Consider the following 16475-nt stretch of genomic DNA (forward strand, 5'->3'; position numbering starts at 1 on the left):
GTGTATGTGGTGAGGGAGGAGTGATACAACAATGGCAGTACGGTGTGTATGTGGTGAGGGAGAAGTGATACAACAATGGCAGTACGGTGTGTATGTGGTGAGGGAGGAGTGATACAACAATGACAGTACGGTGTGTATGTGGTGAGGGAGGAGTGATACAACAATGGCAGTACGGTGTGTATGTGGTGAGGGAGGAGTGATATAACAATGGCAGTACGGTTTGTATGTGGTGAGGGAGGAGTGATACAACAATGGCCGTACGCTGTGTATGTGGTGAGGGAGGAGTGATACAACAATGGCAGTACGCTGTGTATGTGTTGAGGGAGGTATGATACAACAATGGCAGTACAGTGTTATGTGGTGAGGGTGGAGTGATACATCAATGGCAGTACGGTGTGTATGTGGTGAGGGAGGAGTGATAAAACAATGGCAGTACAGTGTGTATGTGGTGAGGGAGGAGGGATAAAACAATGGCAGCATGGTTTGGTGAGGGAGGAGTGATACAACAATGGCAGCACGGTGTGTATGTGGTGAGGGAGGAGAGATACAACAATGGCCGTACGGTGTGTATGTGGTGAGGGAGGAGTTATACAACAGTGGCAGTACAGTGTGTATGTGGTGAGGGAGGAGTGATACAACAATGGCAGTACGGTGTGTATGTGGTGAGGGAGGAGGGATACAACAATGGCAGTACGGTGTGTATGTGGTGATGGAGGAGTGATACAACAATGGCAGTACGGTGTGTATGTGGTGAGGGAGGAGTGATACAACAATGGCAGTACGGTGTGTATGTGGTGAGGGAGGAGTGATACAACAATGGCAGTACGGTGTGTATGTGATGAGGGAGGAGTGATACAACAATGGCAGTACGTTGTGTATATGGGGAGGGATGAGAGATACAACAATGGCAGTATGGTGTGAATGTGGTTAGGGAGGAGTGATACAACAATGGCAGTACAGTGTGTATGTGGTGAGGGAGGAGTGATATAACAATGGCAGTACGGTGTGTATGTGGTGAGGGAGGAGTGATACAACAATGGCCGTACGCTGTGTATGTGGTGAGGGAGGAGTGATACAGCAATGGCAGTACGCTGTGTATGTGTTGAGGGAGGTATGATACAACAATGGCAGTACAGTGTTATGTGGTGAGGGTGGAGTGATACAACAATGGCAGTACGGTGTGTATGTGGTGAGGGAGGAGTGATAAAACAATGGCAGTACAGTGTGTATGTGGTGAGGGAGGAGGGATAAAACAATGGCAGCATGGTTTGGTGAGGGAGGAGTGATACAACAATGGCAGCACGGTGTGTATGTGGTGAGGGAGGAGAGATACAACAATGGCCGTACGGTGTGTATGTGGTGAGGGAGGAGTTATACAACAATGGCAGTACGGTGTGTATGTGGTGAGGAAGGAGGGATAAAACAATGGCAGCATGGTGTGTATGTGGTGAGGGAGGAGGGATACAACAATGGCAGTATGGTGTGTATGTAGTGAGGGAGAAGTACTAAAACAATGGCTGTATGGTGTGTATGTGGTGAGGGAGGAGTGATAAAACAATGGCAGTATGGTGTGTATGTAGTGAGGGAGGAGTGATAAAACAATTGCAGTACGTGTGTATGTGGTGAGGGAGGAGAGATACAACAATGGCAGTAAGATGTGTATGTGGTGAGGGAGGAGTGATACAACAATGGCAGTACGGTGTGCATGAGGTGAGGGAGGAGAGATACAACAATGGCAGTACGGTGTGTATGTGGTGAGGGAGGAGTGATACAACAATGGCAGTACGGTGTGTATGTGGTGAGGGAGGAGTGATACAACAATGGCAGTACGGTGTGTATGTGGTGAGGGAGGAGTGACACAACAATGGCAGTACGGTGTGTATGTGGTGAGGGAGGAGTGATGCAACAATGGCAGTACGGTGTGTATGTGGTGAGGGAGGAGTGATACAACAATGGCAGTACGGTGTGTATGTGGTGAGGGAGAAGTGATACAACAATGGCAGTACGGTGTGTATGTGGTGAGGGAGGAGTGATACAACAATGACAGTACGGTGTGTATGTGGTGAGGGAGGAGTGATACAACAATGGCAGTACGGTGTGTATGTGGTGAGGGAGGAGTGATACAACAATGGCAGTACGGTGTGTATGTGGTGAGGGAGGAGTGATACAATGATGGCAGTACGGTGTGTATGTGGTGAGGGAGGAGTGATACAACAATGGCAGTACGGTGTGTATGTGGTGAGGGAGGAGTGATACAACAATGGCAGTACGGTGTGTATGTGGTGAGGGAGGAGTGATACAACAATGGCAGTATGGTGTGTATGTGGTGAGGGAGGAGTGATACAACAATGGCAGTACGGTGTGTATGTGGTGAGGGAGGAGTGATACAACAATGGCAGTACGGTGTGTATATGGTGAGGGAGGAGTGATACAACAATGGCAGTACGGTGTGTATGTGGTGAGGGAGGAGGGATAAAACAATGGCAGCATGGTTTGGTGAGGGAGGAGTGATACAACAATGGCAGCACGGTGTGTATGTGGTGAGGGAGGAGAGATACAACAATGGCCGTACGGTGTGTATGTGGTGAGGGAGGAGTTATACAACAATGGCAGTACGGTGTGTATGTGGTGAGGAAGGAGGGATAAAACAATGGCAGCATGGTGTGTATGTGGTGAGGGAGGAGGGATACAACAATGGCAGTATGGTGTGTATGTAGTGAGGGAGAAGTACTAAAACAATGGCTGTATGGTGTGTATGTGGTGAGGGAGGAGTGATAAAACAATGGCAGTATGGTGTGTATGTAGTGAGGGAGGAGTGATAAAACAATTGCAGTACGTGTGTATGTGGTGAGGGAGGAGAGATACAACAATGGCAGTAAGATGTGTATGTGGTGAGGGAGGAGTGATACAACAATGGCAGTACGGTGTGCATGAGGTGAGGGAGGAGAGATACAACAATGGCAGTACGGTGTGTATGTGGTGAGGGAGGAGTGATACAACAATGGCAGTACGGTGTGTATGTGGTGAGGGAGGAGTGATACAACAATGGCAGTACGGTGTGTATGTGGTGAGGGAGGAGTGACACAACAATGGCAGTACGGTGTGTATGTGGTGAGGGAGGAGTGATGCAACAATGGCAGTACGGTGTGTATGTGGTGAGGGAGGAGTGATACAACAATGGCAGTACGGTGTGTATGTGGTGAGGGAGAAGTGATACAACAATGGCAGTACGGTGTGTATGTGGTGAGGGAGGAGTGATACAACAATGACAGTACGGTGTGTATGTGGTGAGGGAGGAGTGATACAACAATGGCAGTACGGTGTGTATGTGGTGAGGGAGGAGTGATACAACAATGGCAGTACGGTGTGTATGTGGTGAGGGAGGAGTGATACAATGATGGCAGTACGGTGTGTATGTGGTGAGGGAGGAGTGATACAACAATGGCAGTACGGTGTGTATGTGGTGAGGGAGGAGTGATACAACAATGGCAGTACGGTGTGTATGTGGTGAGGGAGGAGTGATACAACAATGGCAGTATGGTGTGTATGTGGTGAGGGAGGAGTGATACAACAATGGCAGTACGGTGTGTATGTGGTGAGGGAGGAGTGATACAACAATGGCAGTACGGTGTGTATATGGTGAGGGAGGAGTGATACAACAATGGCAGTACGGTGTGTATGTGGTGAGGGAGGAGAGATACAACAATGGCAGTACGATGTGTATGTGGTGAGGGAGGAGTGATACAACAATGGCAGTACGGTGTGCATGAGGTGAGGGAGGAGAGATACAACAATGGCAGTACGGTGTGTATGTGGTGAGGGAGGAGTGATACAACAATGGCAGTACGGTGTGTATGTGTTGAGGGAGGAGTGATACAACAATGGCAGTACGGTGTGTATGTGGTGAGGGAGGAGTGATACAACAATGGCAGTACGGTGTGTATGTGGTGAGGGAGGAGTGATACAACAATGGCAGTACGGTGTGTATGTGGTGAGGGAGGAGTGATACAACAATGGCAGTACGGTGTGTATGTGGTGAGGGAGGAGTGATACAACAATGGCAGTACGGTGTGTATGTGGTGAGGGAGGAGTGATACAACAATGGCAGTACGGTGTGTATGTGGTGAGGGAGGAGTGATACAACAATGGCAGTACGGTGTGTATGTGGTGAGGGAGGAGTGATACAACAATGGCAGTACGGTGTGTATGTGGTGAGGGAGGAGCGATACAACAATGGCAGTACGGTGTGTATGTGGTGAGGGAGGAGCGATACAACAATGGCAGTACGGTGTGTATGTGGTGAGGGAGGAGCGATACAACAATGGCAGTACGGTGTGTATGTGGTGAGGGAGGAGCGATACAACAATGGCAGTACGGTGTGTATGTGGTGAGGGAGGAGTGACACAACAATGGCAGTACGGTGTGTATGTGGTGAGGGAGGAGTGATACAACAATGGCAGTACGGTGTGTATGTGGTGAGGGAGGAGCGATACAACAATGGCAGTACAGTGTGTATGTGGTGAGGGAGGAGCGATACAACAATGGCAGTACGGTGTGTATGTGGTGAGGGAGGAGCGATACAACAATGGCAGTACGGTGTGTATGTGGTGAGGGAGGAGTGATACAACAATGGCAGTACGGTGTGTATGTGGTGAGGGAGGAGTGATACAACAATGGCAGTACGGTGTGTATGTGGTGAGGGAGGAGTGATACAACAAAGGCAGTACGGTGTGTATGTGGTGAGGGAGGAGTGATACAACAATGGCAGTACGGTGTGTATGTGGTGAGGGAGGAGTGATACAACAATGGCAGTACGGTGTGTATGTGGTGAGGGAGGAGTGATACAACAATGGCAGTACGGTGTGTATGTGGTGAGGGAGGAGTGATACAACAATGGCAGTACGGTGTGTATGTGGTGAGGGAGGAGTGATACAACAATGGCAGTACGGTGTGTATGTGGTGAGGGAGGAGTGATACAACAATGGCAGTACGGTGTGTATGTGGTGAGGGAGGAGTGATACAACAATGGCAGTACGGTGTGTATGTGGTGAGGGAGGAGTGATACAACAATGGCAGTACGGTGTGTATGTGGTGAGGGAGGAGCGATACAACAATGGCAGTACGGTGTGTATGTGGTGAGGGAGGAGCGATACAACAATGGCAGTACGGTGTGTATGTGGTGAGGGAGGAGCGATACAACAATGGCAGTACGGTGTGTATGTGGTGAGTGAGGAGTGATACAACAATGGCAGTACGGTGTGTATGGGGTGAGGTGGGAGCACTAGGCCTGGGGTAGATATGTACTCCCTTTGCACAAACATGTTCTCATAATCAGGCCTTGATTAGGAAACGGCCGCTGAGCTACATTTAAGAAGCACCAGTTTACAAACCCTTGTATTCTTATTTTCAGATTAGCCCATGAGCATTTCTGCCAGGGATATACAATTAGAAGTCCTGTGGAGCTAGCGGTACTAGGAAGCATGTCTTAATTGAATATTATCAGTATAAAGCAGCTGCAGGATGTTGCTACCATCGCTTCCTCACAGGGAACCCTCTGAATTGCCATATGCAGCCTACGCATTCCTTAGTCATCATTGGAATCTGATGAAATCAGTTCAGAGCAGAGATACACACAAGGATGCCATGTTATATAAGAACAAATAATGTTGACAGAATTATGTTTATCTTAACATTTAGAGCTGTACTGTGTGCCTCCCGTTTCTTTCTAAAAATATATTTCCATAAATGTGTACTCATTTATCATTTCGACAAATAGAATTTGATCCGTATAGAAGTTATCCGTATGCTGCAACAGAAACAGAACATCATCTGGTTATTTCTCTCTACACATTGAATTGCCTGCATAAAGTAATATTAGCAAAGTCGGATGGAGCTGAATGTTGAAAGTATGAGAAATTATTCTGCGCACGAGTAATATTCACTCAGAGTGAAGCAGATGTGTATGTGACATGGTGATATCTATCACACGCTGACACAGAGCTCAAGGTGACATTGGCAGAACAACAAAATAGCAACAAGCTGTCACCATATCTAAGATGATGTGCTTGGTAAATCTTCATAAGTGTACACAGGAGTCATTTTGGGAGGATGGTGTCTGTGTGTTTTTTGTCTATGGTCTGCATTTCGTATACAAAAAAAACAAAATTCTTACTGCACAAAGACAAAGAATGTGAAATTACAAGAAATACATGATCTAATTAGTTACAGCATATTTGATCCTAAATAACTATCACCTAGATTACGAGTTTTGCGCTAAACAGGGTGCGAAACTAACGCAAAAAACGTTGCGTTTTTTTCACTCTCCATAGCGCTGCCATTATGAGTTACTGAAAAGCCTCCTTGTGCGTGCGATATGGTGGCGTTCCATACCGCACAAAAGGCAACGGCTGCTTTGACATGCTCGTACACGCTTTCCCCCATAGACATCAATGGGGAAAGAGTGTTAGAAACACCTGAAGTGTTGAATGAAAAATATCCGTAACGCAACCCCATTGATGTCTATGGGGAAAAAACTGTTAAGTTTAAACCTAATACATAAACACCAAATCTAAATACCCCTAATCCGCCACCCCCGACATCGCCGACACTAATAAGTTATTAACCTCTATTCCGCCGCTCCCCGACATCGTCGCCGGGATGACGATAGAAGACGTCCCTGAGATGGATGAAGGTGTTGCCGTCTGGATGACGCAGTGTAATTTATTATATATATATATACAAGTATTATCGCGAGAAAATTATTATTACAAAAATGATCTCTGCTTATATGTACATTCACCACGGCAGTAGTCAGAATACTTAATACCTGTGCCACCTCTTTGTGATCAGGCACATTAACCTGTACTATTCAATTTAAAGAGTAACATTACAACCCGTTCACTGTTGACCGGACTACCAGCAATAAATAACTACAATACCTACACCACATATGTGGATGCCCATTACTTATGCCCTTATATAATAAGGCTTCCTATAAACCATAATAAATCTCTATTTGAGTTTCTATGTGTTTTTAAATTGCACACACTCACACAGTGATTTTATTTAATCTTTGTATTAATAAAAGTTATGTTTTATTTTATATTCAACCCATTGGTCTTATTTATATAGTCTGTTATCCCATAATTTAGGGGTACTAGAAGTGCTACACAAGTGCATCTCTCCAGTCTAAATCCCTTTAGTGATTTAGGCTACATTTGCAGCTTTATTATAGTGTTGGCGATGTTGGTGGGCGGCAGATTAGGGGTTAATAGGTTTATTTAATGGTCGCAATGTGGGTGGTCGACAGATTAGGGGTTAATACGTTTTAAATAGTGTTTGCGATGCAGGAGGGAGGTGGCTTGTGTTATTTAACCCTACAAAGGCCGCAATAAGCACTAAAATGGTTAGGAATTGCACACAATATGTGCAAAGTCTTGCTGATGATTTGTGTTATTTAACTCTATAATGGCCGCAATAAGCACTAAAATGGTACAAATCATCAGCAAGACTTTGCACATATTGTGTGCAATTCCTAACCATTTTAGTGCGGCCATTATAGGGTTAAAAAACAAAATGTGTTTAGTGGGTGTTACAAAGTTCAAGAACGCACCTGTCTCTTGCAATTGTATTGATGGACATTCCCACTGACCAATCCTATTCTAACACCTATACCAGTAACATGCAAAATAGCTGTATTTCAGCTAGCACTTTGGGCTGACATGTAATTTAACCTCTTGAAAAAGTCTGGTGGAGACCAGAGGAAACGCGTTGAGGCATCGTTGCTCTCCCCCCACACAGGCTCTGAAACAGCTGACCAGCTGTAAAACGAACTGATTACACGTTGAAGGCTCTGAAACAGCTGACAGGCTGTAGGACGAACGCAAGCATTTTAGCCTGAACGCACAACCTGTAATACCGGCGCTATGAAAATCCCACACGAAAAAACGTAATTTTTTTGAGTTTGGAATGGACGTAGCATTACAGGCTAAAATGCTTGCGGTATAGCTATACCGACCCGACTCTTAATATGTGTTCCTGGCCATTACGCTGGAATCGCCATTGTTTTCAGCGTTAAAAGCCGTAATGCAACACTTGTAATCTAGTCAATTGTTTTTAACTCTTGCAAAGCAGGATAGAGCAGATGAGCCAATCACAAGCAGCAAGAACATGCCTGGCCAATCATAGGCTTTGTACTGCTTGGGAGCCCAGGAGTATCAATTCTACTGGAAGATAATTCCAAGTATCATATTTAATTTAATATTGCATTGAATACTTTATGAAATACTTAATTTATAGCCAGTTGTTTTTATTTCTTTTTGTCACCTTTTATAATCGTTTATATAGTATTCATTATGGGTAGAGAGGCTTTAAAAGACTACAATCGGCCGCTCTAGTTTGCTCTAGTATCATTTTACTTAGTAAGTGATAAAAATGGGGCCTGACTTAAAGGGACAGTCAACACCAGAATGTTTGTTGTTTAAAAAGATAGATAATTCCTTTATTACCCATTACCCAGTTTTGCATAACCAACACCGCTATATCAATATACTTTTTACCTCTGTGATTACCTTGTATCTAAGCATCTTCTGACAGCCCCCTGATCACATGATATTTTATTTATTATCTATTGACTTGCATTTTAGCCAATTAGTGCAGTGTCTGCCACAAGCCACGGGCGTGATCACAATGTTATCTATGCGGCTCACATGAACTAGCTCTGCCCTGTTGTGAAAAGCAAATAAAAAAACAAACAAGAGGCGGCCTCCAAGGGCTTAGAAATGATCATATGAGCCTTCCTAGGTTTAGCTTTTAACTAAGAATAGCAAGAGAACAAAGCAAAATTGGTGCTAAAAGTAAATTGGAACGTTTTTTAAAATTACATGCCCTATTTGAAAGTTATGTGAAAGTTATTTTTGGACTTAACTGTCCCTTTAACACCATTGGTAAATGTACAAATTTAAAGAGCTAAATGGGGAATTGAATAGTTTAAGAGTATGATATAAAATGTTTAAAGTCAAAATTAAACGTTAAAATTGTATACTCTGTCCAATCCATTTAACAACTTTCCAATGTATTTTTATTATCTCATTTGCTTTTCTCTCTTAGTATCCTTTGTAGAAAAGCATACCCTGGTAGGTCAAGGAGCAGCAATGCCCTGCTGATTGGTAGCTACACATATATGCCTTTTTGTCATTGGCTCACCAGATGTGCTTAACTAGCTCCCGGGAGTGCCTTGTTACTCCTTCAAAAAAAGATACCAAGAGAATTAAGCACATTTGACAATAGAAGTAAACTGGAAAGTTTTTTAATTGTATACTCTGAATCATGAAATACATTTTGGGTTTCATGTCCTGGACAGATAGCTCAGCATGCTAATGCACTGTGGTTCTGTAGCAACCCGAGGGTTGCAGGTTTGATCCCCGGCGAGGTGCACTCAGCCTTTCATCCTTCTGAGGTGGATAAAATGAACAGCACCTTGAGACCCTTATGGTCGATTAGCCGTACTTTACAAGTTCCCCATACATACATACTTTTGCAATATATTTTATATTTGTTACTTTGCTCTGTTTTCCTGTAAAAATGGAGTGCTTTCCAAATCTAAAAAACATTGCCAACTTGAGACTTTAAAAGCCAAACTATATTCCACATAGCCATTGTTTGCTCACTCTAGTAACTTATTTATGTGTTCTCCTAATTGACCTGAGCAGACATTTTTTCAAGGGGAAGCCTTGTTTACAATATTATAGCACTCATTTCTTTATGGAGACTAAAACTATAGACTTATTTCTTCATCATTTAAATAACTGATGTGTTTTTAAATACAAAGCCGGCTCAACCATGGGACCTAGTGAGTGCCATAGACCCAGGCAGCACTTTAGTGACTGAGTCAGTCACTGTCAGGCCTAGACCACTCCTGCCCTCTGTCTCTGTGGTAGAAGTCACGGCTTCCAGCAGCATAACCTCCTCATGCACAGAATCGGTCAGGGGTGACATGTAAGGTTGGACAAGTGCATCTCTTCCATAACCTTATTGTGCAAATATGCATAAGTATTGGTTGCATGCAGGTAGGCAGGCTTAGTAAGGTCAGTGGCCAGGCTAGTAGGTTTATAAGCAAATCTATGATGTTCGTACTGGTGGGGGTCATTGCACTCTTGGACCCAGGCAGCACAATATCTTGAGCCGGTCCTGTTTAAATACATAAATACATTAATTCATTAGCTCCCTGTAATAACTACTACTTTCATACCTCTGGATTGTAATGGTTGGCTCAAGGTTCTTCTCTACTGAGTAAGCATTTGATACCATACTGTTTTTATCCTCAGATCTGCACATAAGCTATTCTGCACTAATCGCAGCATTATCAGTCACAGAATGTGTTGTCTTTTGCAGAATCTCCGCTGTGGAACAACTGGGGTAGTGACTTTTATCCGTGGGAACATGCTGCATGTTGCTTGGCTGGGTGACTCACAGGTCATGTTGGTACGGAGGGGCCAACCTGTGGAACTTATGAAACCTCATAAACCAGATAGAGAGGTAAGAAACCTATTTCCTACTATGCAAATATAATGCTTCTTCCATGCTTAAAGCTACATACAAGTGTAAAAAGAAAATACTATAATGTGTTTATTATGGCACTGTTGTCTGCACATAACTATGTGTTTAAACCCTGTAAAATGGGTTAAACACATAGTTAAAGTCAGCTCCAGAGCAGCAATGCACTAATGTGAGGTAGCTGAACACAACTGGTGAGCCAATGGCAAGAGGCATATTTGTATAGACATTAATCACCAGCTAGCTCCCAGTAGGGCACTGCTGCTGAGCATATTTACATATGTTTTTCAACAAGCGGATAGAAAGTAAATCTGCTGTGTCCTAAAAATGCATTCTCTGTCTTTGAAAGTTTCATATGTCTGATTAACACATTGTGCTAAAAAAATCAAAATACGGTATCAACAGCCAAACATTACCAAAGATAACTAGGTTAATTTCTGAAATAATAAAAGCTGCCTGGTGAATGAAAAGGGAAAACAACTAATATAACAATATCAATTTTATTCTCTGTAGTAACCTTGTTGTTTTTTTGTCTAAACATCTTCATCTTGGATAGCGTTGTATGACTGGAGTCCAGCTTTTTTTCATATGCACATTGTTTGCAGAGATACTGGGCTCTCACTAAACAGAAGGAGCTAAAAACTGAAAACAGGTCCAATATCCCAAGATGCTTTGGTTCCAGTTTTACAATGCTACTTATTTCCTCATGGTTACTCTAGTGACTGCAAATAATTGGCTGTTATTGCAAACAAAGCCTGTGTGTAACAGGAGTTCATAGGTGATTTTACTGAAATCCAATGTTTATGTGGTTCGCTTTTGTTATTGTTAAATAAAACAGAATCCCAAGATGTTGATGGAAGAAACAACAGAACATTGTTGGCGACAGAGCAACAATATAATAAAGCCTATCTGCATTAAATGTGATTAAAACCGTGAATAAACAGAAACCATGATGTGCCAGGAGCTTTATAAGAAATCTGTGGCAATTACTGTTTACAAAATGGTCTCTCAATTCTGTGACCAAGTACTTTTAGATACCCAAACTAAAAAATGCAGCTACACACAATTTATAGTGTTCTTATGATATATAAAGAACTCACTTATCACGATAAAAACATGCGGCTAGATTACGAGTTTTGTCGGTAAAGCTGTTTATGCAGTTTATGCTCACCGCTCACTTGCAGACAGTGCTGGTATTACAGGTTTTTTTAAACACGGCGTTAGCCGCAGAAACGTGAGCGTAGAGCAAAATTTTGCTCCACATCTCACCTCAATTCCAGCGCTGCTTACGGTAGCGTTGAGCTGGCTAAACGTGCTTGTGCACGATTTCCCCATAGGAATCAATGGGGCAGAGCCGGCTGAAAAAAACCCTGCAAAAAAGCAGTTTTCAGCTCCTAATGCAGCCTCATTGATTCCTATGGGGAAATAAATTTATGTCTACACCTAACACCCTAACATGAACCCTGAGTCTAAACACCCCTAATCTTACACTTATTAACCCCTAATCTGCCGCCCCCGACATAGCAAACACCTGCATTATATTATTAACACCTAATCTGCCGCTCCGGACACCGCCGCCACCTACATTATACTTATGAACCCCTAATCTGCTGCCCCCAACATCGTCGACACCAACATTATATTTATTAACCCCTAATCTGCTGCCCCCAATGTCGCCGCAACCTAACTACATTTATTAACCCCTAATCTGCCGACCACAACGTCGCCACCACTATAATAAAGTTATTAACCCCTAAATAAATCTAAATAAAATAACTACAATTAACTAAATTATTCCTATTTAAAACTAAATACTTACCTATAAAATAAACCCTAAGATAGCTACAATTTAACTAATAGTTACATTGTAGCTATCTTAGGGTTTATTTTTATTTTACAGGCAACTTTGTATTTATTTTAACTAGGTACAATAGTTATTAAATAGTTATTAAGTATTTAATAGCTACCTAGTTAAAATAAAGACAAATTTACCTGTAAAATAAAACCTAACCTATGTTACAATTACACCTAACACTATACTAAAATTAAATAAATTAAATAAAATTATCTAAAGTACAACCCCCCCCCCCACTAAATTACAGAAGAAAATAAAATAATTACAAGTTTTTTAAACTAATTACACCTAATCTAATCCCCTAATAAAATAAAAACGCCCCCCAAAATAATAAAAAGCCCTACCCTATACTAAATTACAAATAGCCCTTAAAAGTGCTTTTTGCGGGGCATTGCCCCAAAGTAATCAGCTCTTTTACCTGTAAAAAAAAGTACAATACCCCCCCAACATTAAAACCCACCACCCACTCACCCAACCCAACTGTAAAACCCACCCAATCACCCAACCGGGCCGAAGTCTTCAACGAAGCCGGGCAAAGTGGTCCTCCAGACGGGCAGAAGTCTTCATCCAAGCCGGGAAGAAGAGGTCCTCCAGACGGGCAGAAGTCTTCATCCAGACGGCATCTTCTATCTTCATCCATCCGGGGCGGAGCGGCTCCATCTTGAAGACATCAGACGCGGAGCATCCTCTTCAAACGACGTCCAACTGAAGAATGAAGGTTCCTTTAAATGATGTCATCCAAGATGGCGTCCCTTAAATTCCGATTGGGTGATAGAATAAATTTAGATTTTTTAAAATTATATTTAAGTTAGGGGGGGGTTAGGGTTCGACTTAGGTTTAGGGGTTAACACATTTAATATAGTGGCAGCGACGTTGGGGGCAGCAGATAAGGGGTTAATAAATGTAGGTAGGTGGCGGCGATGTTAAGGACGGCAGATTAGGGGTTAATAAAATGTAACTAGCTGGATACACAAGAGGGCGCTGGGTGCCTCAAAAGAGTTGCTAGTATGCAAAAACTTCAAATAACCACATGAAACAATGAAAGTATGTTCATGTGGGTAAGGTTATCCCAAAAGAAATATACCAATACTAAGATGTAATAAAGAGATTCTCATATGTAAGTCCCAATTGTAGAATTTGTTTCCACGTTATGATTTATACACCAAAAAGTCAGGCTGCTCTCTCCCTTTCTCCACTTCTTGATAGTAGATCTGTGAGAATGAAAACACAAGAGAGGCGCCCAAATGTGTGTATATGTGACGGATAATGACTTAAGGTAGCAACAGATCTAAATACAGTCTACTCACAATTTCAATGAGCACACTTATGTGCTTGTAGTTGCGGGCTGGCTATCAGAGCTACCCAGCTGGCTCCCTCCGGTCACAGCTCACTCCCAGTAATTTGTTAGAGCACACTTATGTGCTTGTAGATACGGGCTGGCTATCAGAGCTAACCAGCTGGCTCCCTCCGGTCTCAAAACTCCTCCAGTGCAGGTGTATGGTAATGCTGATCTCACCGAGTAAGTGTCAGAGCCATAAGATAAAATCAAAGTCTTTATTTTTGTAACAAATGGCTGAGATACAAATATTCATACAGGTGAGCATATAGCAATATGCTACACGTTTCTCGGCTCTAGCGGCGGTTTTATCAGGCATATTTTGTAACAAACTGTCTTCGGCTTATATTGCCGTTAATTACCTTGCATCCTGCAAACAAAGGTATCTCCCTAAGAGGGTGTGTATACGTCTTGGCCAATCCACATCTATTACCCTCCTGCCTTGTAATCTGAGTAACCTCCCCAGATGGGTGTGTATGTGTCTTAACCAATCTACCTCTGTTAATACTGAGGGAGTGTGTGTTAGAGTTTGCCGCTTAACTCAGAAGCTTTTTTTGTTTCATTATCTAAGCTGCGAACCTGTGCTCAATTAGTGAAATCTTTAAACCTCCGGTTAGGTAAAGTTTTAAGTTTAATATACAGATCTTGGCGTCCTTCTCATCAGATTATATTAAATATACTGCACAAATCCCAGGTGAAAATCTCACTGCATAGATCCCAGCCGAAAAATCTCATGTGACTAAAATGTGATTGATATTGATTCATATACACATCTCACCTAACTTGTTTATTACTAAGTTGACCTCTATATATAAATGAAATAATTATTTTTGGTTAAAAACAGTTGGTTCTCCACCAAGGATATGGTCGCTACAATTAATGTATAGACTGATCAATATTGGGATCATAAACTTATACTATAAATTGATCCTACAAGCTCAAAAACATATGGATAAATCGATAATCCCTCATATAAATACGGCCTCAATTTTCTAGTATGTATCTTTCTTTTGATATTGTAACCCTTTGTATTCCTTGTAGCGGTCTACTTCTAGATTTGTTTAGCGACATTGTGGACATTATTCTCTAACAGAGCTGTTGTAAGACTCTTAGTATTTATAATTTCATGTTAGGGAAACTAGAAATATACAATGCAATATATAAAAATATACTCAGAGATATATAAGAAAAAAGCAGTTGTCCATTGCTTTCCATTACTATCGCACATCTAACTATATTACATATTATGTATCAAAGACATATTCAATATATAGTGGTACAAAATACCATCAGTTCCATATTAGGACATATATTTCAACTTATTGTGCTTTTCAGATATATATATAAATAAAAAATAAAATATTAGTGATTCCAATGAATAGATCGTAGGAATACAAAGCGATAACTTGTGTTGAATGTGATCTCTCTTACTTTATGACATAGAGAGTATTCCCCATTTTGTAGATACTAGTATGTAGATAAATTTAATAATATCTAGTGAAATCCCTAAAAGAACTGAGATGATGAGCTCATACTAACTATAAATAAAATCTCTTTTATATATGTGAACCCATGGACTTCCTACTTTTAAATAATAATCGTGAAAAATTGTAGTTACCATACTATCTATGGTGTTTAATATAAATCATTAATATATAGTGGATAGTGTATGCAAATAAATTATTAATATATTGGTGCAGATTAATTAAGTGTAAAAGGGGATAATTATAAAAGGGTATGTGAATTGGACTCTAGTGGATGATGTTAACATCCTCTAATGATGTGAATATTAATGATAATAATCCTATAATATGGATTGGTGTTAAATTTATTTTTCCAAGTATAAAATATAAATAAATAAAAAAATAAAAAAGTATATAATACTTCAAACTGATATGTGACAATAGTTTTTATGTATATTAATGGTCCTAGGTGCTCTGTCAAAACTATATTATATAGTGTATGATTGGTGAACTATAAATATAAAGCACTTTCCTAATCAGATATAGAACTAAGTTCATTTAATATGATATATCTACTTAAAAGGCTGCGGAATCAATCACTTTGTTAAGCCCATTAGGGAACAAGGTGCCAAACTTGTAGATCCAAAATGTTTCGCGTTGACGCAACTTGGTGAATCTATTATATTTGTTGGGCCCTGGAATGCTTTCTATTGGTGTAATACTGAATGTGCATTTATCACCTTTGTGTTCTTGCATATAATGTCTAGACACACTATGTTTATCTGATAGATTCCTGATATTACAAAGATGTTCGCTCCACCTCGTGCGTATATTTCGCGTTGTGCGTCCCAAGTACTGCATCCCACACTTGCAGGACAGCACATAAATTACAAAGGCGGAGCTGCAGTTTAGATATTCTCCAATCTGGAATGTTTCTCCAGTACTGTGGGCATTGATACTTTTAGTGCCATGTGTTATATATTTGCACATAAAACATCTTGTTTTTCCGCATCTATACGTGCCTATCCGCCCCTTATTTTTCTTTATAGAAGTATTCACAATTGCTTTTTTTTAAACTACCACTTTACTAGGGGCCAGGGTCTGTTTTACAGTAGGTGCCCTTCTAAAAACTATATTCGGTGAGGTACTTAAATTTTTCTTTAAAATCAGATCCTTTAGTAAAATGGGCCAATGTTTATGAAGTACTTTTTTGATGGATTTATGATTAGAATTGTATTGGGTTACAAAGCACGGTTGATATCTCTCT

General features: G+C 41.4%; 1 protein-coding gene across 2 annotated transcripts in view; it reads left to right on the forward strand.

Annotated features, from left to right (window-relative positions):
• Positions 1–16475, forward strand: part of PPM1E (protein phosphatase, Mg2+/Mn2+ dependent 1E) — a 524596-nt gene that overhangs the window by 456224 nt on the left and 51897 nt on the right. For both annotated transcript variants that reach the window (XM_053707383.1, XM_053707385.1), the window contains exon 5: positions 10393–10536. In XM_053707383.1, the coding sequence (XP_053563358.1) occupies positions 10393–10536 (144 nt within the window). The remainder of the gene's footprint in view (positions 1–10392; positions 10537–16475) is intronic.

Source organism: Bombina bombina, chromosome 3 (assembly GCF_027579735.1).
Source record: "Bombina bombina isolate aBomBom1 chromosome 3, aBomBom1.pri, whole genome shotgun sequence".
Lineage (NCBI taxonomy): Eukaryota > Metazoa > Chordata > Amphibia > Anura > Bombinatoridae > Bombina > Bombina bombina.